Source organism: Panthera pardus, unplaced genomic scaffold, assembly GCF_024362965.1.
Source record: "Panthera pardus isolate Hobbes unplaced genomic scaffold, ASM2436296v1 HiC_scaffold_2, whole genome shotgun sequence".
Classification (NCBI taxonomy): Eukaryota; Metazoa; Chordata; class Mammalia; order Carnivora; family Felidae; genus Panthera; species Panthera pardus.
The window spans coordinates 30,885,762-30,909,122 of NW_026526765.1; the positions used below are offsets into that span (position 1 = coordinate 30,885,762).

At 41.9% G+C, this 23,361-nt stretch overlaps 1 protein-coding gene across 1 annotated transcript in view; it reads right to left on the reverse strand.

Annotated features, from left to right (window-relative positions):
* Positions 1 to 846: 846 nt before the first annotated feature.
* The window catches only part of LIFR (LIF receptor subunit alpha), a 77,954-nt gene continuing 55,439 nt past the window's right edge, over positions 847 to 23,361 (reverse strand). Inside the window, exons 13-20 of the mRNA XM_019464216.2 lie at positions 21,441 to 21,654; positions 18,619 to 18,798; positions 15,917 to 16,018; positions 15,201 to 15,368; positions 11,388 to 11,549; positions 10,379 to 10,472; positions 8,438 to 8,516; positions 847 to 8,055 (exon numbers count right to left, since the gene is read on the reverse strand). Coding sequence (XP_019319761.1) covers positions 7,432 to 8,055; positions 8,438 to 8,516; positions 10,379 to 10,472; positions 11,388 to 11,549; positions 15,201 to 15,368; positions 15,917 to 16,018; positions 18,619 to 18,798; positions 21,441 to 21,654 — 1,623 coding nt within the window. The 3' untranslated portion in view covers positions 847 to 7,431. The remainder of the gene's footprint in view (positions 8,056 to 8,437; positions 8,517 to 10,378; positions 10,473 to 11,387; positions 11,550 to 15,200; positions 15,369 to 15,916; positions 16,019 to 18,618; positions 18,799 to 21,440; positions 21,655 to 23,361) is intronic.

The following is a 23,361-nucleotide window of genomic DNA, read 5'->3' on the forward strand; positions in this document are numbered from 1 at the left end:
TTACACAGCTCTTTTGTAAAGAACTGGGGTTTGTAAACTAACATTTTTAGTGATGTTGAATACATTAAAAACAAGTTCACACATCTCTACTTTTCTTTCCCTAATACGTCGTTCCTCTCTTTTTGACCTTTTCAAAGTCCCTACGGTTGATGGGGCTATATATTTTGGCTCAAGAATTCACCCATCTGGGAACCAAGTTATGCATGGACATCTCCCTGGAGGACAGACCACATGTACACGCTCTCCTAGGGCTTAAACACTAACACGTGTTTCACAACTAATTCAAAATTAGTTCAGTTTCTTCAGGTTAAATTGTGGCCCATTCATATTTCAGTTGTTACGCTGGGTAAAGCACAGGCTACACAGGACCAAAGACTAATTTCTCCCCCTTATGAAATTCTCAAGATCACTTCATACTTGAAAATTACTGAGGTTTTGCTGAAGCAACGACTGGATTTCCAAATTCGGTAACTTGAGATAAAACTAATTTTGATATATTCCTAGAAGCTCCAGAAATGTTGGTCTTCAAAGGGAAGAAATTAGAAACATACTTTTAAGGACCAGTGTTGTTTTATAATGTTAGAGTCCCACTTTTTGGATATTTTTATGCTAACATTTCTGGTACATAGATTATAGATTTAGTGGAAGATACAGATGATTATCTCAATGGCATAGCAATGTATTAAAATATTAAAAATGTATAGATAGCCCTATGTTATTGCTTCATAAACCAGTGTAATTCTTATCAGAATTAACAGAAGTATTAAAGCAGAAGGTATTTTTCCTAAGTGCTTAAGACAGGAGGGGAAAAAAAAAAAAAAACAGTAATGCCCAAATTCGTCTGCGTAAGTTGTAAGAAAATATATTTATTCTTTTCCATGACAATACTATGATAAAATTGTTAAATACATGCACGTTTTAAAAACAAACATAAGTAACATCTTTAGAGTTAACAGCCAAGCATACTAGTTTTACATTTAAGGTGTCTTAGTAATAGGTTACTTATATTCTATGTTCTTGATATAACCATGTTCTCCAAAAGATATGGAAACTAAATTCTGAAATTATACGAGGATATAAAATGTTCAAATTTTCCATTCTAACAGCAACATAATCTCCACATTTTCACAAGGCAGAAAATACTTCAGTTGTCATCTCTGTTAAGTGGAGTTGTTTTATTCCATTTTGAACTCGGAATTCTGTGAATCAGACTGAATCACACAAATATACTGCAATCTGTAGCTTGCTTCCTCTACATGAGTATTTAGATGTTTCCTTATATGATTAAGTATGATTTTAGGTACAGATTATCACAAATTATAGCTCGGGTTTTTTGTTGTTGTTTTTAAGTCTGTAGTGGTGACATTTTAAGAAATGAATACAGGAACAGTGTTGGATTGGATTTCTCCCTATCTTTCCGCTACATCTGCACACACCTGACCAAACAAAAATTAGTAAACAGTTACTAGTATTTATTTTAAAAACTGAAAATATTTAACACAGAACCCTTAAAAAAAAAACACTCACTCTACAAACAACCTTATAAAAAACAAAAAGTTATATCTGTTCACAGTATGTGTATTTTGTAAACAGTAATTCACTACAATGCAATTTTGAAAGTAAAAAAATGGCAATTTCCTAATGTTATGAAGAGGACCTCTGACTTCTGGCCAACTAATGAAAGAGAAGAAAAGGCAACACATTCCTTTAGGATAGTTAAGTTTCTAAGTGACTTTTACCTTTGGACCTGTTTTTAAGGCGGTTCTATCTCAAATTTTGGATGTCTTTCTATCCAGGCCAATCTTTTTCAAGCAACTCTGAATTGAAATGTATGTAAGAAAAAGCCACGCTCCTTTCTGAGAAAATAACAGGAGAAACAAAGCCCGTGGTATCTTAGAATACCCACCCTTCCACAACAACAAACCGAACAGGGTTTTGTCTTGTGTGTTGTCTTCAACTATTCATAACATATTCACACTTTCCCAAAGCATTATGTTGGAAGGAAAAAATTAAATAGATGAGTATACCATAAACATCCAAAAAGTTTTGGAATCAAATTGGGGGCAGAATATTTGAAAAATGTCTTATGAAAATCATTAATTACTATTGTTTTTTCTATGCTCAATTACAAAAATACTAATGTTAAACCTAACAGTTTAGCTTGTCCATGTTTCAATGAAAATTTTATATACCACCTAGAAATCTTTCTGAGCTCTTATAATGGAATGCTTAGGAGAAATAGTAAGTTCAGAAATTGAAAGTTACCCCTTTTTAAAATGGAATAATTATGAAGGGAAGTACATTTTAAATGTATAAGGAACTTCAATACATTTAAATAAGCCATTCAACCAGGTATACAAAGTATTTTTGGCTTAAGGACAGCATAAGGTCTATGGTGTTAGTTATTTGGGCTTTTTAAAATTATGACTGGCTACCCAATCTCAGAAGATTTATGTAACACAAATTAATTTTCTTATCAATTAAATATTCACTTCCCCCACCCACATCTTTTAACTTACAGCCATCAAAAAGTACTATGTTATTACTGTTTTGTATTTGGTTAATATTCAATCAGTATAGTTTCCATATTTAAGAGATTTTGAACTTCCTGTTTCTATGGTTCTTCAGCTAGGCACTTGTATATAAAAACATTCAGAAGTTTTCCCTCTTAAAACACTTTTAATTTTCATTAAAATGTTGCAGTTATGTCTTACATAGGTGAATTCTGTCTATAACTTAGACACTTATAATCCAAAATATGAACATTCTTAATAGAGGGAGAAATAAGCACTACCCAGGATTAAAAGCAACAGAAACCTTTCAGAATTCAGTATCACAATTGTAAGAATTTGGATATATTCCAGATCAAATCACATCCCCTGGAATTTTACCACACACGATAAAGCCTGACATATGAACTTAATGTCCTTGATCCTCCATATGGGCATTAAAAATAGCTCATTTGTATTATAACTGGCATGAATATGATCATGTAATAGACAAAAGCTCAAACTGAAAAGAAATAAAAATCTCACGACCGTACTGAAATAAGTTTAAATATTAATAGCCCTGGTACATAATCCATGAAGACATAAATGGAGCAAATTTAAACCAAGTGCTTTCCAATGATATTCTAAGGTCATATCTAAAAGATGCATTTACAGTAAGTTTAGAAAATCTTTTCCTTCTGTGAAAAATTTTCTTCTGGATATAAAAAGTAAGATGGATGGGCACGGTACCATGGAATTTTGTTTTGGCGGGAAGTGCCAGTTTAAAATAAACGCTTTGAAGAAAGAGTTTATCCAGAGAATGAGTGAGTGCTTATATTAATCGGTTAAGCTCACACATCAGTGTAGTGTTGGTTCGCTAGAACACATGCTGGTTGGCACAAACAGGTCCCAAGTTTTGTAGCCATCAAATAAAAAGACACTACGAATACTCATGAGGGAGGGAATAAGATGTAAGGAATAAGACAGTGATGCTTTTGCAGGAGTCTTTCCCAAGTTTTCGTTGAAACTGGAGCTACTTCGCGAGTAGATCTGAATCTTTCACCCGATAGGCTTAGATCCACACAAGCTAGATCCTGATACATACCACCCTTCAGGAAAACTGCTTATTCTGCACGTTCTGGAAGGGGCCTCGATAAACAATTACTCATTGAACTCCCACTATGTACCTAGTCTTTGTAAATAGTTAATGATCTCACATTTGACTTCTGAGATGCTTAATTTTAGATAAGGAATAAGAAAAAAAAAGACATTTTATAAAAGATATGCAAATTTTTAAATGGTTCGAAACAGATAACAGTAAAAATTACTTCAGGGTAAATAGAAAAAAAAAAAAAAGTCTTATCAGATTATGTGCCTGAGCAGTAGAAAGCTTTGAGATAACATTTTCTGCACGTCGAACGTTAGGGAGTACTTCAATTTCAAAAGACCGTAAAATTGATTTCAAATTCTTTTTGCACTAACCTAAATCTAGTTATTCAAACACAGAAAGGGCTGTAATGTTCCTAAACGTGGACAACGTGAAAACCACTAAGAATTACAGGACTAATAACTTCCAGCAAGAATCCAAGTTGCATCAAGTTTTAACAGTGTGACTTTCACCAGTTTCTGAGAGTGCGACAGTACTGGGGGTCTAAATTCTTCAGACCCACGGGCCATGAAGGTTATGCTGGTATGGAAGACGAGGCTGACACTTCCGCCCTTAACTTGTTCCACGAACGGCTGCTTCTGAGTCTCAGCTGCAGAACAGAGCACCTCTGTCACCTAAGCACATAAACACACAACTGTCCTGATACCCAGGGCCACAATCTCAAATCCAGGCTTCTACAGTTCAACACACTGATGACTGCAACTCTACGTGGAGATTAATCCACACAGTCCATAATGTACAAGCTCTAGCTAATGTCAAAATGCTAGCTACGTCTTCTAAGAATATTTTTATGCTAAATGTTGTTTATCTAGGAGGGCCACTCACAAGAGAAAGGCAGCCATAATGACCACCAGAATCTCCATTTCTCACCAGGGAAACTTGATCTGAAATTGGCTACTAAGTGAACTGGCTTGTAAGAGATACGAAAATGCGTCCTAATACACAGTACTATTAAACAGACGTGGTGGGGCGTAACTGTAGTTCAGGTATGTAGAATGTTCTAAGCAATGACTAGGCCTCAGTTGAGGAAAGAGGGATTTCCCAATTACTCTCCCAGTCAGGAAGGGCTGGAGAGAACAATTCTAGTCTCCCCTGCCCCAGGCAGAGGCGCTACCATGACTGGACAGAGCAGGACCCCTACGAAACTGCTTTTCACACTGGAGCATGGTCCCAGCATTGATGGACAGTGCACATTTACCAGGGTCTCCAGTGCCACAAACAACTGGATTTGTGACAAAGGGCATCTTCTCTCTCCACCCCTCCCCTCTCTCTCCCCGTGTTGAGGCCACCCCCATATGCCCAGGTTGGGGGGTTGGGAGTGGGTGGGAGGTAGTAACTTAGGATTTACACAGTGGGCCTGGCTGTCTTCAATTCCGTGGCAAAAGGCAAGGAACCTTTGGCCTGACACCTACACCACATACTCCGAAGCACACGGCAACTTATCAGGAGCCTACCCACACTAACAGTGTTACTCTGCTTCCCATTAACCTAGTGATCACTGTGTATGGAACCCCAGAGGCAGGGGAGAGCAGAGCCGAGCAGCTCTCTGAACCTTTTTCATGCAGGAAAAGTACTGAAGTCTCGGACAAGGTGAAAGGACTCAAGAGCCCAGTGATATTCCCCGTCAGCTGAACAAATGAGTCGGTGTATAGGCTGGAAAGGGCATCGGATCCACATGGCCACGGCTGCAATGCATAATGCATATATACTGATGACACAGATCAATTTCTGCTGGCCTGCCTTTTCCCATTCGGTGTGGTGTAGTTCACACCAAAAAAGTGTCTACCTTAGCCAACACGTATGCTACCCTAAGGAGATGAAGTGCAGGATCCATTTGGTTTCAGGGGGGAACGAGGCATGAGTTGCGGGCAGCAGGGGCGCGGTAATGACCAGCCACGGCGGGAAACGAAGGCAGCCCCAGGTCTGAGTGTCTGGGGTGTAAGCTGAGGAAAGGAGCCCAAGAAGATAAAGAAGAAGAGAAAACTGTTAGGGATGGCTCTGGCTTGATAGATTTTTCACTGTTGAAAATCCCAAGGAGCTATGACATGGTTTTAATATACTGTGTGTGTGTATAATTAGTTCTAGTTCATCCCACGTGTCCATATAACATGAAGCTCAAGAATTTAGCTGAACTCTGGCAATTAGAGCTAGGATTCATAGAGTACCCAAATGGATTTTGCTCCTTGTCACCCTGTGGCTTTTTTCCATGACATGGTTTTTATAAAAGAAACATTAGGAGCTAGAAAAAAAGACAACTGATCCATTATATGCAAATACATCACAGAGCCTCGGATGATAAAAAAGAAAAAACCAGGCACATTTTGATGTATTCAGAGATTTCCATTTTTCAGGTACTTTGCCTTAACTGTCAAAAGACAAAACACACAAGACAACGTGGGCGTGAGGGAAACAGAAGATACACTTTTGAGTTTTTCATTCTGACCACATTCGTCCTAGACATCACTTATGAAGACCAAAGGGGGCAGAGGATGCTGAGAAGACACACAATCACGGGCAGCTCACAAAGAAAATGCTGTGCCCTTAATGCAGGCGTGCCCACGGATTCAAACTGACTTTGTGACAGTTCATACAAAATAGCCCTTGAGTAACTGTTCCTACAGGAAGCATTATCTTTTTAGTTTTAGATTTAAAACTTTGAGGACTGGATCAAACAGTCTGGACTCACGATCATTTCAGAGGCAGAACCTGCCTAAATGCCTGATCAGGAGGAACGTTTGCTACGAGGTGTCCTGGGTCATCACCGCCTGGGTGCGTGGGGCTCCGTGGCACAGCCTTCTCAGGAGAAAGTGACACCGATCAGGGCTGCACGAGAATAGCTGACACAGCGAGACTGCCCAGTAGTCACCTCAAACAGGAAACCCCTGGAATCCTGTGTTTATCAGTAATACTGAATTTGCTCATGCTTACAAAACGGGCACCGTGTCACACGCAAAAAAACAGATGTTTAGAAAAACTTAGATCTGCAGTCTCAGAAATTTCAATTTTAAGTATTAGGGCAACCAACTGCAACAAGGGAAGTCAGCATGCAAGCTACAAAATAAGGGACAGGTTTGTAAACCCTCCCAAAGCAAGAGAACACGATTCTCATTTGGGCTGGTCAGTGTCACGCTCATTTTCAACGTTTGTACCCCTGAGAAAACTGTTTGATAACCATTATACAGTAGGCACGGAAATCAGTATACTTTATCAAACAAAACACTAAGTAGCTGTTGCTACGTTAAAAATCATATTAATTTTTCGTAAATGCTGTGGATAGAGGAGAATGATGTTAACCATTTTGAAATCTGTGCTTGGTTTTCATCTAAATGGAGCAAGTGTCAGGCAAATAAACATCATCTGTTACTTTGACATTTTTCTCCTGTGCCTGTAAATCTGCTTGCAATTCCATAAAGTATCCGTATGAGAAAACCACTGACAGAACAGAACGCGCTGCTGTGGGAGTTGTTTTGCATGTGTGGGACCGGACAGGATTAGCCGTGAAGTGCTCCCCAAAGGTGGAGCACGAGAGATTCTTTGGCTCTAATCACAGATAGCTCCGAAACTTGAGTTGCATGGTCTGGATTTCTGAGTTACCCTACTTGGGCCATGAGACTACGTTAAGAGCACATTAACACTTGGAGTGTAACTTGCGCAGTGAGGTCCACCTTGCTAACAACACTTCACAGGATCCCTCCAAGATGCCCCGTGCTGGCACGGCAGCACCAGCAGTGAGAGCTTACTGAGATGGCAGACTGAAGTGACAGAGTGACACTGTTAGTCATTCGGTTTGTTCTGGAAGAAGTTTGTAAAGGACCACCCTCCTCCATTCGATTTAGGAGAGTCTTCATCTTTAGGAGGAATCAAAAATTGTCGGGAGTTAATGGAGCAGGGACTTCCAAAAGAGACAATTTCACTGTTGCTGTCTGTGGATCTGGGAGAGTCTGGAGATACTAAGTTCCAAGCATTTACATTGGCCTGAGGTCTGTAACCTGCAGTTTTATCTAAGTCAGCGTCTGCAGCCAGGTCTTCTACGGTAGAAGTGATGGGGAGGTGCATTTGTGGCTTATAGCCTGCCCCCCCGACGGGGTCGCTCTCTTGTTCCTCTTCTGGTTTTGCCTGAGGCTGATACATGGACTGGACATCGATGTAAATGACTTGTGAGGTCCCTCCGGCTTCATCCACTCCCGGGTTCGGTATTTCTTCCTCGATGACTGGCGGACAATAGGACACAACCACGTGGTTCTCGGGTTCTGCATCAGAGCTCTCTTCTGGGCGCTCGGCTATGGGAGAAATTATTTCTGTATCTTCTATTTTAGGAACTGCTGATCGAGTTTCCAGAACTTCAACATTATTTGGGGTACAAGGATTCATTTCTAATGTTTTGAGAGCGCTGTTTCCCTAGAAATAGATTATGAAACAATGATTAAGAATAGCACTAAAAGCTGCCACAATGCCCTTCCTACAAAAAGGGGCGTTACTGGAGGGATTTTTTTCACAGCTGTTTATACAAATTTGTCTCTACTATTCTGTAGTACCTGCTAGAACAAAGTTACTTTTTTACATATCAATATGTTCCCTGCTATTAATAGCAATGGAAAAAAGAGCATGGTAAAAACAAGTTAAAATTAATAATTTCAGAAGTTCAGCAGATGTTAAAGCACTGCTCTTTCGCTTGATACATTTGACATTGAATGATATTTGCACATTAAAAGCTTTTCACAAAAGACTGAAAAGAGGAGGCCAGGACTTCAAAGAGAAACGTAAGAAAATAAAGGGTTACCTCACAGACACTCTTCTGAAACTGTAAAGCTTTACAATTTTCTGGATTTGGAATGTCAGGGTAGAAGGTTTCTTTAATCCTTTAAATAAAGATGATTAAGTACATTTAATAATTGAGATGATCAATTAGACAACAAATAAGTTAGTAAATCACTAGGTTTACTTGGACATTTTATATGATGCTTTAATGAACTTCTGAGATAAAAATGCAAGATCCTTTTTCGTGTGATCATTCATGAACCTTTCTGTACAATGCACTGAGAGGTTCCTATTTGAAACAGACAAGCGGTACTTCTATTTTAGAACGAAGGCATCTTCTGAAAATAGAAAGCAATGAATTGAAATGGTGACTGTACTCCCAAATCATAAGTGAAACAGAGGACCTGCTCATCTACTCAAACGTCCACAGTGCAAACTAGATTAAATAGGGCCCATTACTGTGGGAACATATTTGCATCAGGCAGTTCTCCACTGCTCATAACAGGTTCTGGACTATTAGGGGAAAGGGCTATTAATGTTGAGCAAAAACTAAATGCAAACATAAAGGGTATTTTCTCAGTGCCATATTACATTTATAGCTGTTAAAAGGAAGTTTAGTATTTGAAATTCCTGCAGGAAAAAACAAAACAACTTTGTTAAATGTTAAGTATGAAATGTTCTAGCTTGTAAACTCTCTCATGTTGGGGCGCCTGGGTGGCTCAGTCGGTTAAGCGTCCGACTTCGGCTCAGGTTATGATCTCACGGTCCGTGAGTTCGAGCCCCGCGTCGGGCTCTGTGCTGACCGCTCAGAGCCTGGAGCCTGCTTCGGATTCTGGGTCTCCCTCTCTCTCTGACTCTCCCCCGTTCATGCTCTGTCTCTCTCTCTGTCTCAAAAATAAATAAACATTAAAAAAAATTAAAAAAAATAAACTCTCTCATGTTATCTTTTGTATTAAAGTCATTTTTAAAATGTGATTTTTGGTAATGAAAATATGGTTACCAAAACAGGGTATTCTATAGTTCTAAACTATTACTATGCTAATGTATAAACTGAGATTATTAGAATACATTCTCTTCTCTGTCATGAATGATGGCATTTTTAATGCCAGTGAGGGCTGTCTATGCCTGAACACAGCCATCTGTCCCAAGCCCAGCCCAGGACAGTGCCTGCCAGTTGACCATGATGTACTCTCTCACACGGAGTCCCAGCTTACCACCTCGCCTCACCTCCTGCCTCTCAAGCTTCACCCAGACACACAGTTCCTCTCACTTTCTCCAGATGACCAAGCTCTTTCCAATGTCTGGGCCCGCACAGGAGCTCTTCTCTCTCCCTGGAAAACTCTCTCCTCTCCTTACACTTTGGGACTCCACTCAAATGCAACTCCCATAGGGAAGCCTTGGTTGGCATCTCTAGTGACGTGGTTCCTGTTATTCCCCTCCTGATGCCCAGTGACTTTCCTAGTACCCACTCATACTTTGTAAGCGTGCATTTACTGGATGATTATGTGTTTAATGTCCACCTTTCCCTACTACGATAGAAGTCTATAAGGATCACGCTTATTTAGTTCACCTCTGTCTCACTCTTCACATGGGAGATGTCATTCATATTTGTTGAATAATGAATAAATGATGGTAGTTTCTAAACAGGTCATCAGGACAAATGGGATCCTAATCATTAATCTTGCATAGAGGTACTGCCCTATTTATGCCTGTAAATATTTTTTAGTATATCTGCTCTTACTTAAAATTATTAGTAAATACAGCAAGAAAAAATTTACCTTTCACTTGACTAAAAACCTTTAAATAACATGCCATGTTCTTGCTTACTATTAAATCCAACATTGATTCTGACTAAATCCACATTTACTGACTAGTTGCAGCCAAGTACTTCTCCGTTAACACATAAACTAAACAATCATGCTCTTAAGAACACAACAGCAAGAGTAAATGCAGGTACCATTACCATTCTCGTTTCCGATAGCAAAGAATGCTCGTTACCACTCCCACAATGACCGCCACAGCCACTGGGATGAGGATGGCAATAATTAATCCCACAGCTAAAAAGAGAATATTGGATATATTCACATCACTATTTTTAGCATGAAGTATAGAATAAATTCCTATCAGAAGACATTTAAGTTGATAGATTATTTAAAGGGAAAAAAATTCCACGGCTCCAGGGACATTGAAAAACTACTCAAATATGACCTTTAGGCATTTTGATAATGTTTACACTAATACTTAAAATTCTTTGGAGCACAGCTGAGCGCTACTGACCATTCGATTCTTCTTCCCTGTGTGTGGGGCGGGCAAGGAGGCTGTCATGCACGCTCTAGGAAGTTCCACAGAATCCCTGGGCTTCACCCATGTGATCCCAGGAGCACCCTACAGTTCTGGGATCCGAAAATGTCACCAGACATCGCCAAGTATCCCCCAGGAGGCAAAATCACCCCTGGCTGAGAACTGTATCCTCATGGTGCTTTACTCAGTGTGTGAAGCCCACCTCAGGGCTACAGGACACTCCGTGCCCCGACTCAAGTTCTTTGCCGCGGACAGTCAAAACTATCTTCCCCAGTCCCCATCTCAAATTTGTGAATGCTGGGCTTTCCTTTTTTTTTAAGGATATTTCTTTCACCCTTCTCTAGATATGTTAAAAATCACATTTAGAATAGTTAGGGAAAAAAAGGATAAAGTGGGTCACCATTATCTGAATTCAACATGCATTCAGAACTCCAGACTTCAGAGGTATCCTTACTTCCTTAATTTCTTAGGTACTCACGAGGAAACAGCTCCAGATAACTGACAAGAATAAATATGAAGCCATCCCCATGGCCTCTTAACACTGCTGGCCACCCACTTTAAACACGCAACACGTGAAATTTTTTAGAAGAGGGTTCCTACAGCGACAAAACTTGCTAGAAACGTTATGCACTCAAGTGTGGAAAGCATCTCAACAGCAGCAATTAACTTACAATTTTCCTTTGTCACCACAAACATGCTCTTCTCTGGGCCCATTCCACCATCTGTATAGGCTCGCAGGACCAGATGGTAACTCGTTTTACCCTGAAGATCGGCAATTCTCAGTGTCTTCTGGGAGAGGTCGGTAATATTCTTAACCTTTATGTCAGAACGACCTATTTTTAAAGCGAAGATTATTATTCCTGATCTCTACACCATTTTAAACACCTGGTCATTCGTGTCTTGTTCTACCCACATCCCTTTCAAGTGACTGGTTGCTGGTCACCGGGAGGACCAAGGCCTGCGGAATCAGCTAAGTTCTGCCAGTTAGTAGTCGTAGAATCTGGACCTGTTAGGTAAACCACTCTGAGCTTGAGTTTCTCTGCCCGTGGAAGTGAAGTTGCCATACATTCCCTAGGACAATCCCAGCGTATAGCCGACAAACAAGAGAAGTCTCTTCTCTTCCTAAGGACATGAGAACACACCACAACCGCAACTTGCTGGGGAGGGGGACGCGGTGCCTGGGGCTGGTCCTGCCTGAGCTGAGAGAGAGGCTCGAGGGAGGAGAGCCCGCCTCGCTAGAGCACTTGCTCCAAACCACCCGGGGTAGAGGCAGCGCACCAGGGTTGCCGGACGAGTCACTGGCGAGGAAGCCTTGAATCATTTCAAAAGAAGTATGAAGAACTGTCTAAACCATTATTTTCAGGTTTGAATCAAAATACCGGAAGACAACAGTTTGCAAAACCGAACTGTGCTAAATGGCTAACGGCCAAAAAGTAGCAGCTCCCTGCCAGCACCTTCCCCTGCCACCGACAATCACCACACAATCTGCCTCTTTGCGGATTTACTTCCGTATTTTGAAAAAAAAAACCCTCAGACTGGCAGTGCTTTGATTTACAAATCTGATTTGATTTTGATTTATAAATTTGATGTTGACCTTCCGTATGCACGTCCTACAAAGAAGGTGACGCTTTGGTGTTCTCCACACCCCTTCTCCCTCTCATCCCACGTCATTCACACAAACACATCGAAATGTCTGGGAAATCCAGCGTGTACATCACTAGGATCATAGAAACATGAATTCCTGTTAAGACAAATTGCTTGGTCTGCTCATGTTTCCTTTCTTGTTTTACTGTTGTTGTAACTGCGTGTTTTTGCCCTCATTTGCTTAGTGTACCTATTCCTAATTCTTCCCATATCCTCCTGTGAATATTCAACACAATTTTTCACGTGGCCCAACAACAAAATCCCAGGGCCACGACCAGCTCCCCCCAAACCCCTATGTCCCCCGGGGTCCCCTCCCCAGGGTGTCTGCTCCAGACACGAGGCTTTCCTAGCTCCCACCCTCCTAGACGGGCCTGCCCCCCTTGCTTCCTCAGGATGATGGGCTCTTCTAGAGCCCCCTGAGGAAAGATGGGGGAGGAAAGATGTGCAGCTCTCCAGGTCTGAGAATGCCTTCGTTCTGCTCTCACACGGGCTGGAAGATTGACAGAGTATAGACGTCTAGGTTGAAAAATTTTCAGTCAGTATCTTGAATTTTCAGTCAGTATCACATAGCTGTGCTATCTTCTGGCATCTGGTATACTGTTGAGAAGTCCGAGGCCGCTCTCATTCCTGATGCCTCACACACAAGCCACTTTTCTCTGTTTCTAGGACTTGTTCTTTATCTATCAGGTGCTCTGGAAATTCATGACGATCTACCTTGGTGTAGATTTTTTTTTTTCTATTTATCTGTGTACTTTTACTCTATATAGCCTGGTCTTCTGGAAAATGGTCTTATGCTCCTTCTTTGGTAATTTCCTTCTATTCCCTCTTCTCTCTCACATGACAGTGAATGTCTCTGATGCTCCAACTTCCTAATCGTTTTACTCCAAAGTTTTCTCCTCTGCATTCATCTAATTTGGGGAAGAATTTCTCTATTTTCAATTTTCCTCTATCTTCTATTTAATTCTTTAAAATTTTCTTAGATCACATTTTTAATTTTGATGAACCCTTACCTATCTTCTGATTGTTCCTTTTTAGAACATCATGCCCTTTCAATAAATACAGCGCATCTCAACCACACAAGGATAGTTTTAAATTTGTTTCCCTACACTGAACCTGTTTCCTCTCATTTCTCCCGGTTTCTGTCCTCATGTTAGAATCTTTCTCAACCATCTGGTTACCCCTGGCTGCTAGTCATGGTTAAGAGTGAGCCTCTGGAAGGTCACTGTGAATTGGTGGCGCTTACTGGTTGGGGGGCATCGCTCATCACTGGTGGGAAATGACCAGGTCAGTTTCCAGCCTTTCACTGGGACAGCCCCCCAATATCAGCGCCTTTTGTGTCATTCCTCAGGAACCATGTACTTTCTTCAAAGAAAGATCCTCTAATCTCGTCCAAGGAAACAGGCCTAGATGAAGATGTCCCATTAGCTTCCTATTAGAGGAAGGAGAAGGCAGGGTGCTTCAGACACTGCTTCCTGTCATGTTCCCCTCTCTGGAGGCTCTCTGGCTCAGTTTCTCCAAAGAATAAACCCCTTGTCTTCAGGCAGAGGAGAGAGCACTCATGTTCACCACATGAAGTCGGTGCAGGACTTGGGGGTTCTAACTGCTTCTTGCAGACTTTCAATCACCCTCACTGCTCAGCCCATATCCATCCTAACCATCTGTCTCCAACCCTGGCCCCTACAATGAGTGAAATTATTTCTCACTGAAGCCTGAACGTCCACCTGGATTTCATGGAGCTCCGCTTCTCTAGGTCATGTGCCCCACGCCCATCAGCTCCCAAACATCCACAGCTGGTGTACTCTCGCCTGTCCAGTTGCCTTTGTTTTCTTCTTTCAGTGACGAATCCACCACCTCTAAATGGAAGTCCATATGCTAGAATTTTAGCTGATCCAAGTGTAAAATTTCTGAGCATTTAAGAAAAGTTTCACTAGACTCTGGATGTTTGTAGAACTTTGTGTTTAGGATTTTTCTCGTTCACAGGCAGTGGAAGGTTCAGGAAATGCAGACCTCAGTGATGTGGGGGAGGTACCCATGGAATGCAGCTGCTCTGGGAAGTAACCTAGCTAATGCCTGGTCAGCGTCTCCATCCAGCACTGTTGTTCTCTACTTGCTGGACAGGCATTAAATAATTAAAATGGTTTCTTTCTGAGGAGAGGTCATTAAGGGAAATGAAAGCTCTCAAACTGAAAAGATGATATGCTTGTGTTATGTGGCTATGAATAGGAATCATCTGACTCCCAACAGAAATATAATTTAGGGAGAAGCCAGAGGTCTGCGCAAACATCTCTGTATTTGTAAATCTGAAAATTCTCTAAGGTCTTTGGACACACGCTTACCAACTGTCGAGGACTGACTGTACTTTTTAGGATCTAATGGATACACATGTCCCCAGTCAAGTCAGTTAAGCTGGCCAGCTCATTAAGGCCCCGGTGAACTGCACGGGTGGCTCTTTGTCACAGAACAGCAGATGCCCCAGAGCCATTCTTTGGGTTCTTGAGCTTTTCTCCTCATTATAATTACAGATGCTATGTAAGATGCTATGTTTTGCATCATACAAGACTAGAAAGAGATGGTCTCCCTGTCCTATGGGGCTTATTACCAAGGGCTGCAGAATAATTTAAATGAACAGTGGTACGTGTCTTTTATCACACACTAAAATCCTAAAATTCTCATATTCATACATTTTTCATTTACCTATTTTTCAGACAGTTTTGGAAACAAGTATTAAGTTGCTCAGCAGAATTTCTTTTTCTTTTCTTTTTTTTTTTTTTCCCTGTGGTTAATGAGAACTTCTAGGAAGTACTGTTCTTGCTATACTCACAATCAGGTAATTTACTTACCTGATTCCAAACCCCTGATCTTAGATGTGTCTCTCTCTCCTTTTTCAAAGTAAAATAAATATCCTCTTAAAAAGCCTCTAAGCTCTTCCACAGGAATATCTTCCCATCTTACTAATATTGAATCTGCAGATGTGTCCTCGACAGTAAAATTTGGGGCAACAATTGGAGCTGTAAAAGGGAAAAAGTGGATAGTTAAGGGAGGATTTACTGATACGGAGCAAGACATCAACATTTCATGAAATTTCTATCCTCAAAAATAACTGCATTTGGACTTAGAACTTTATTCTCTACTGAGTCGTAAAATTTCAGAAATTCTATCACAAGTATTTTTCCTGTGAAGCTTGTACGCTAATAACTAGACACACAGGTGGAACCCAGGACACACACACCCAGGGAAGCGTCCTGGGCCAAGTCTGTAAGCGGTCACTCCAACAGACGGTCTCGAAGCTAATGGTGTTTTAAACGCGTTTAAGTGCAAATTAAGTATCTTTGACATCGAAATGAAGATCTGGTTTTCTCAATGGTGAAATTGTGAAATATAAACATTAGAGAAATGAAGATGGAGTAATCACGATTTTAAATTCATCAAATGAATTATTTTTCCTTCTGTGAGCTAAGTATCTCCATTTAATCTATTTATAGAATTCACTCTTGCAATTGATTTCCATTTTTTCACATTACCTTGAACTCTAAGAAATCTTACCCACGTAACTTACCCAATTCTTCTATATATCCGATTATAGAACGCAGTAACTGATATCCTTGATTTCTGCACCCATACAGAAAAAAATTGTATCTTACACCCGGTCGAAACTGATCTACAGGGTGAACACAATTAACTTTAATAAGTACATATTACTATGGACATCTATTTTAGAAATATCCAATTTATGCTAACTTATTCTGAAATTTCCAAAGCTAATTTTAAACAGATGTTTTCTTCTTCTAAAACAATACATCTGTATTTTCAAAACTGACAAAGTGAAAAGTGACCGAAGAAAAATTAAACAAATTCGCTTCTGTTGTAATGAACAGTATTATAATATGACATGACCTTGAAGGGAAAGAACAGTGATCAAAACTTGCATTTTGTTTCTTAAAATCAAGCAATGAAGACTTCTCCCCAGGATCTGGTCCAGGGTCAGTTTACTAGCAAGTCGCAGGTCCCCATCAAGCCCCTGGAAGCCCTTCCCTGGCCAGTGTTCTCTCTCCCTCCTTGCTCCCAAAAGCAGACACTGACATTTCCGCCCTCCCTTGACGCTGCAGGGTGGAAGGACCTGGCCATAGAGTCAGCCTCTCTTTGTAGCATTACCATTCAGTGCCCTTGAGTTATTAACTTCACAAGACATGCAAGAGAAGCTTCTTAACTTCAGTTAAAAAAATCCCTTTTAAAATACCTCCTCAATACCATGCAACGTGAGAAATGTTGGGAATGGGCGGACACAGTATGGCCCATGGCCTAGAGAGGCTGGCAGCATGGTGGGGGGACAGACGAATGGGGTAACCATGACACAATGTGCTAGACCACAGGGGTCTATCATAGGCTGTGGCACCTTCAATGACCAAATGAATTTAAGAATATCACGAAAATCCACCAAGAAGTGACATGTGAACAGGGCCTTAAAGGGCAATCAGGAGCTCACCAGTGGTGGTCTAGGGAGACGATACCGCTTGGGGGGAAATTCTGGTGTGGTGAGAGCACCAGATCTCCAGCTACATGCCCAAGGAAGACCAGTGGGTCTACAAGCTCAAAGGAGAGATGGATCAACCTCTACAATCATTCTGCAACTTTTTTATTTCGAGACAGGTGTACCTGAGGTTATTGTAATCTGCATGCACCCAGCGTTATGTTACAATTATGTGTATCAGTATTCTATAGGGTTCCACCGCCTTAAGAAGAAAAAGAGCCCGAGTGGGGTTCCATGTTTTGAGGTCATAAGATAGAGAGGACAGTGGAGTGAGTACATAAAGGGGACAAGAGAAGTGCCTCCCAGCAACCATATATAATGGAGACAACTCCTGGCCTCCTGAGGCTTGGAACAGCTCTGAATGTGAATCCTGGTGCTATCCCACACCAGTTTTGTGACGTTGGGCCAAGCCACCTACTTCTCGGAGCCTTTGTTCTCTCAACCACACCGCAGGGCCTTTGCTCACCTGCCTTGGCACGGGAGGCTGGCCCTGTCACCCTACAGGTCACACACTATCCAAGGAGACCCCTTTCCACACCACCGAGCCTGCCCTAGTCCACCCGGTCATTCTCAAAGCCCAAGCGAGAAGGCTGGAAGAGGGACGAGAGCTCCGGTGGGGTGCGCCAGGACTGTGGGAGGCTCAGGCAGCTCCGTGGGGGGAGGAGCTGGTGTGAGCTGGGCACTCTGATGAGGGAGGTATGCTCTAAGAAAGGATGAAGGGAACCACTGCATATTTCAAGAAGTGGCAAATAATCTCAACCGACTTGGAGTAATCTAGTGGGCGGGACTCATTTTCACCATTTGACAGTGAAAAGGACAGGCAGGTAGCCCTGGTTCTCTGCGAGATAAGAATCAGCAGCTGCTTGCTCTCCTGAGCCTTGCGCCCATGTGAGGGAAAACCACGGCAACGGAATGACCTCGAGAAGCACCACGACCACTGAGCTACAGGTTCCACAATTCCCGAGGGCAGAGGCACAAAACACTCATCAGCCACTCAGAAGGAACAATGATAGTGGGAAGGGGGCTGTAATTACCAAGGATAGGGCTGGCTTAGCCTGCAGGTTACCACACACCCCTCATGGCTGAACTTGAGACTGCTCATATCTAAAGCAGCTCACCTGGTAGGACTCACGGCTCGTCAACAGTCACTGGGAACGGCCCCCCAAAACATGCACGCACCACGCCCCTTGCCACACGGATGCCCCCATGCCCTACACCAGCAGTGATGGCTGCGAGCCCTTTGTTCTCGGCTCTGCCTAACCCCGCAGCCTGCGCCCTGAGCACACGATGAGTGAGACCATACTACTTAGGGTTCCAGTCTTTTTTCTTCAGGAGCATTTGTCCATGGTGTTACATATTTGACACAATCTTTGGCGTTAACATTCCACTTTCTAGATGTACTGTAATTTACTCATTCTCCTATTTGCTGTTTGGGTTTTCAATTTTTATGTTTATAAATACTACTGTGGTGAACATTCTTATATGTTATCCGATGTCACTCTGATTATTTCTTGGAATAAATTCTCAAACAAGTAACTACTAGATCAAAAGATATGAACCATTTCACACACATATGGCTACAAAACACTTTCCAGAAAAGTCACACCAATTCACAGTGGTGGTGGGGGGGGGGGGGGTGGGTGGTCACTCATTATACCCAGTCACACCATATACTGCCGTTTAAAAATATATTTTAAGAACCTGCATTAAGAGGTATGAGTTCATCTTACCAGATTCTATTACAGCTTCAGTGCTGTTGGAAGGCACTTTTTTCCAGTCCATGAGGCAGGGCTCGGCCCGAGAGGAGTTACACCACTTAATAACATAGTCACAAGTCATGCTGGGATCGTAATTCCACGTGAGGAGAATTCCATTTCCCATCCCGACAGCCTGCTCTACTTTGAGATCATCTTCAACAAGAAAGAAGTATGTTTTACTTGTATTAAAAACAATAACATATGGTATATCTCATGAAAACGGGCAGGAGTTAGAAAAATTACTTCACTGTAGAGAAATTTTAAAATAGTGCTCAAACTAGATAAATCTCTAGCAAAGTTTAGAAATGTCGCTCTGTTATTTCTGTTGTAGAACAGTAATTACCGGTATATACAGATAAACTCAGAAGCTGGAGAAAGTAATAAAGAGCACCCAGGATAGACGGTGACGCAGCAGGGCTGGGATGTGAAGGTCAGCAACAGGAGGGATGGGACTGAGGGCATGAGGGCACTAGACAGGTGCAGCAAGGCAGGGGGCAGGCATGCCGGAGGCAGGTGCAGAGCACGAGTGGACAGTCCTAACCTCTCCTCTCCTCGTCCACTACGGACATGAGCCCCATGCCAGCAGGCGGAGGCGTGTGCCCGCAACCCCAGCCCGGGGCACACAGAGCAGGAGCACAGTGACACGCGGTGAATGAGTGGATGGAGCAGACCTGCTCTTCCTTTCAGGCCCATGGTGGGAGTCAGGGCGCCGGGGGGCTGCAGGGGTTTCTGGAGAAGGTGTGAAGAATGGGGAATCTGCTAAAATGCAGTGGGATCAAGAGCTGTGGGATGGAACAGCCAGAGTGGGCAGAGGGAGGGGTGAGATGCAGAGGTTGGTGGGAAGGGGGCCGTGCTGAGGTTCTATTTCCCCATCCTGCCAGATCCCGGCCCAGGGATAAGGAAGGCCCAAGGTTGGGGGTGAGGATTGGGTAGGTTAGGCCGAAATTTCCCACAGTAATGGGAGAATAGACATAATTTCTGTAACTGATTTATATTCAAGGGTTTAGTAAAAAAGTCAAAGAAAGGCTTTCTGGGGAAAAAAAAAATTGTGCTCATAAGGCAATTACTACCTAACAAAAGATAGCAATTTGGTTTAGAATTCAGAAGACTTTGGATTTAACATGTTTGGGCCCAATGTGACTAAAACCCCACAGTGTAAACTTGCTCTGAGGCCCAAGGCCGCCATCTTGGGAAATCCTCAAGGCACACTGATTTCTTCTTAACTCTCTAGGTGCTGATGCTAGACCACTGTTAGTTCCATAAACTGCCACCTTCCGAAGGACACAGGGAAAAGGCAGGAATATAGTTCTTAAATTAAAAGACAACACAGCTATTGCTTATCATGATAAGGCAATGAAATACAGACTCTACATCAGAAGTGTTGGTGTTCTCTTCTGTGTGTCTCTCTTTCCTTTCCTTTTTGTGCTCACACTGCTACCTGGAGACCTCTCTTTCTGGCGTGTGCTGCTTCCTGGGCTCTGTGTTGCGTGTCTCTGAAATGTATGGCGCCTCCCCTAGTCCTTCCTAATTCCCCTGAATTGTCGACTGAAACAAAGCAAAGAACCAGCTAAGTTACAGGCAGTAAGAAACTGCCTCAATCAAGAGTTGAAAAGATACTCAGAGGACCCCAACTGGACCAACTTTTCTTCCTTTAGGAGTGGGTGGGCACAGATAGGAGACCCCATATTGAGGCAGGACAGCAAAGTGGGGGAGCAGGGAATGACCTCAAAGAGGAATCAGCCGGGAAAAGAGGCAGAAGTGGCTATTTAAAATTCACAAGTCTAGAGCTATCAAGGCGGCCAAGAAAGAATGGACACATCATTGGGAATCCATAGTATTTAAAGAAAGGCAGGGGAGTCTGGGTGGCTCAGTCCGTTAAGCATCCTCTTGATTTTGGCTCAGGTCACAACCTCATGGTTTGCAAGATCGAGCCCCATGTCAGACTCTGCACTAACAATGTGGAGCCCACTTGGGACTCTCCCTCTTCCCCTCTCTCTGCCCCTCTGCCCTCTCTTTCTTGCTCTCAAAAAATAAACTTTAGGGGCACCTGGGTGGCTCAGTCAGTTAAGCGTCCGACTTCGGCTCAGGTCATGATCTCACGGTCCGTGAGTTCGAGCCCCGCGTCGGGCTCTGTGCTCACAGCTCAAAGCCTGGAGCCTGTTTCAGATTCTGTGTCTTACTCTCTCTCTGACCCTCCCCCATTCATGCTCTGTCTCTCCCTGTCTCAAAATAAATAAACATTAAATAAATAAATAAATAAACTTAAAAAAAAAAAAAAAAGGCACTAAGTTAATTTCAAAACTGCCCCAGTTACTTTTTCAAGCTGATATTGATAATATATATTATAATATTACAATAAAGACATTTGTTGGTAAGATATTACCAACAAAATGGCCACTTAAAATAAAAATTTTGTCCTGGCAGTGTGCAAAATAGCCTAGCTAATACAGCATCAGCTCTCATGGTCTTGGAGAGAGAAATGAAAACGGTACTTGAGTAAGTAGTTGAAACATTTCCTATGAAGAGTAATCTACCACCATAACTCTCCAACCTTATGCACTAAAGTAACTGGGTAGAGTAATTATTTTATCCATCAGTAGATGTTTGGAGTCAACACTAATGACTGATGACTGCTGTCTCTCAATGAATTCGGGACATTAATCTGCTTGTTCCTCCTTTTGCATCAGCAGCAACAGGGGACAGGAGAAGAAAGCTGACATTATGAGAGCAAACACCTTTAGGATGCTTCACTCTAATTCCCTGTTCTTATGTACTATGTTATCTTAAGTACTCACCGTTTGGAATTTCCATACTAGCTATTTTAGAAGGTGGCGATGAACCAACAGAATTTTTTGCCACCACGCTGATGATGTAGTCGTTTTTATCAAGTTGTAGTTCTGCCTTATGTTGAGGATCAGGGATCTCAGAAAGGGACTGTGTCTCCTCATCTAGTGAACATGACACATTATAGGAAAGGATTTTCCCATTAGCTTCGTTAATGGGCAAAGGCTATGAAAAACAGAAAAATAAATTCTGTCAAGAAACCTGCAAAAAATGGCTATGTGATGAGGCACGCCCATCCATCAAGTCTAAACCAGGTACTGCATTAATCACAACAAGGTAACAGTGGAATAGATGAAGCTGTTAACAGTATAAAACACAGATTTAAAAGGCACGAGACCAGGATAAATCAGGAAGGTGATACTGAAGAAAAACTATACTTACCGTAAGCAGTAAGAACACACAGAAATTTAAAAATTAAGTAAATACAAAACAGCATTTAGCCTCATTTTTCAGACACAAACAAAAAAAGTAGTAAGAATGACTGCTCTACCCAGCAAAACGTAAAAAATTATGGCATGAGGGACCCCTGGCTGGCTCAGTCAGTGGAGCATGTGACTCCTGACCTCAGGGTTGTGCGTGTAGAGATAAATAAACAAAACCTAAAAAAGTTACTACATCATAGTTTTATGTAAAAAAAAAAAAATTTAATGTTTATTTTTGAGAGAGAGAGTGAAAGCTGGGGAGGGGCAGAGAGAGGGAGACACAGCATCTGAAGCAGGCTCCAGGCTCCAAGCTGTCAGCACAGAGCCCGACGCGGGGCTCAAACTCACAAACCGTGAGATCATGACCTGAACTGAAGTTGGACGCTTAACCGACTGAGCCACCCAGGCGCCCCTGTGGCATCACAGTTTTTAAAAAATATTTACTGTTTTATCAAACCAGTACATGCTCATCACCAGAAAATTTGGAAATTATACAAAAGTAAAAAAAAAAAAACAAAACTATAAAATGTTCCCATGTCTATCTCTTAAATACTTTTGCATTTTGATACCTTCTTCAAGTTGTTTTTCTAAGATGTATATTTTTTAACATTGTTTTAATCATTCTATACAATTTATCTTTTTTTGCCTTTCTATAATATACTTGTCTATAATATACACACTTTAACGGCTTTATATTTTATGTAGTATTTTTACTAGCTGACCCGAATATTCCTTAAATAAATGAAATTTAAGTAGTTTCCAATTTTTCACAATACTAAGATAATACTTGGTGCACCTTTCAGTGCCACTTTTCATTTTCATAGTTAGGATTAATTCTTTAGTGTGGATTTCTAAAGTAGACTTACTGGGCATGAGGAAACATTCAAACTTCTTTATTTATGGAGCTAAACTGCTTTTCAAAACCACTGCTCCAATTTATATGATGACGCATGGAAGCCTCTAATCCAGACAGACCTTGGTATCAATGTTCTGCTGAAGGGGCGCCTGGGTGGCTCAGTCAGTTAAGCGTCCAACCCTTGATCTTGGCTCAGGTCATGATCTCGCGCTTTTGTGAGTTCAAGCCCAACGTCAAGCTCTGTGCTGACAGCACGGAACCTGCCTAGGATTCTCGCTCTCCTCTCTCTGTGCCCTCCCCCCCACTTAGACTATGTCTCTCTATCTCTCTCATTAAAAACAGAAACAACTCTGCTGAAAACACTGCTCCACAACAGGTCCCCAGTGACTCTCCGATGACCTGTTCTACCGTACCCATTATCATCCCAAGATTTGTGGGCTTCATCAGATGATGCTGACTGCTCACTCTTTCACAAAACCCCCTCCCTCGGCTTCTGCTATATTATTTTCATCTGGTCTTCCTGCCCATCTACCCTTCCCACTCTCCTCTGCTGGATCCTCTTCCTTTGCTGGTCCTTTTATGCTCTTTTCACGT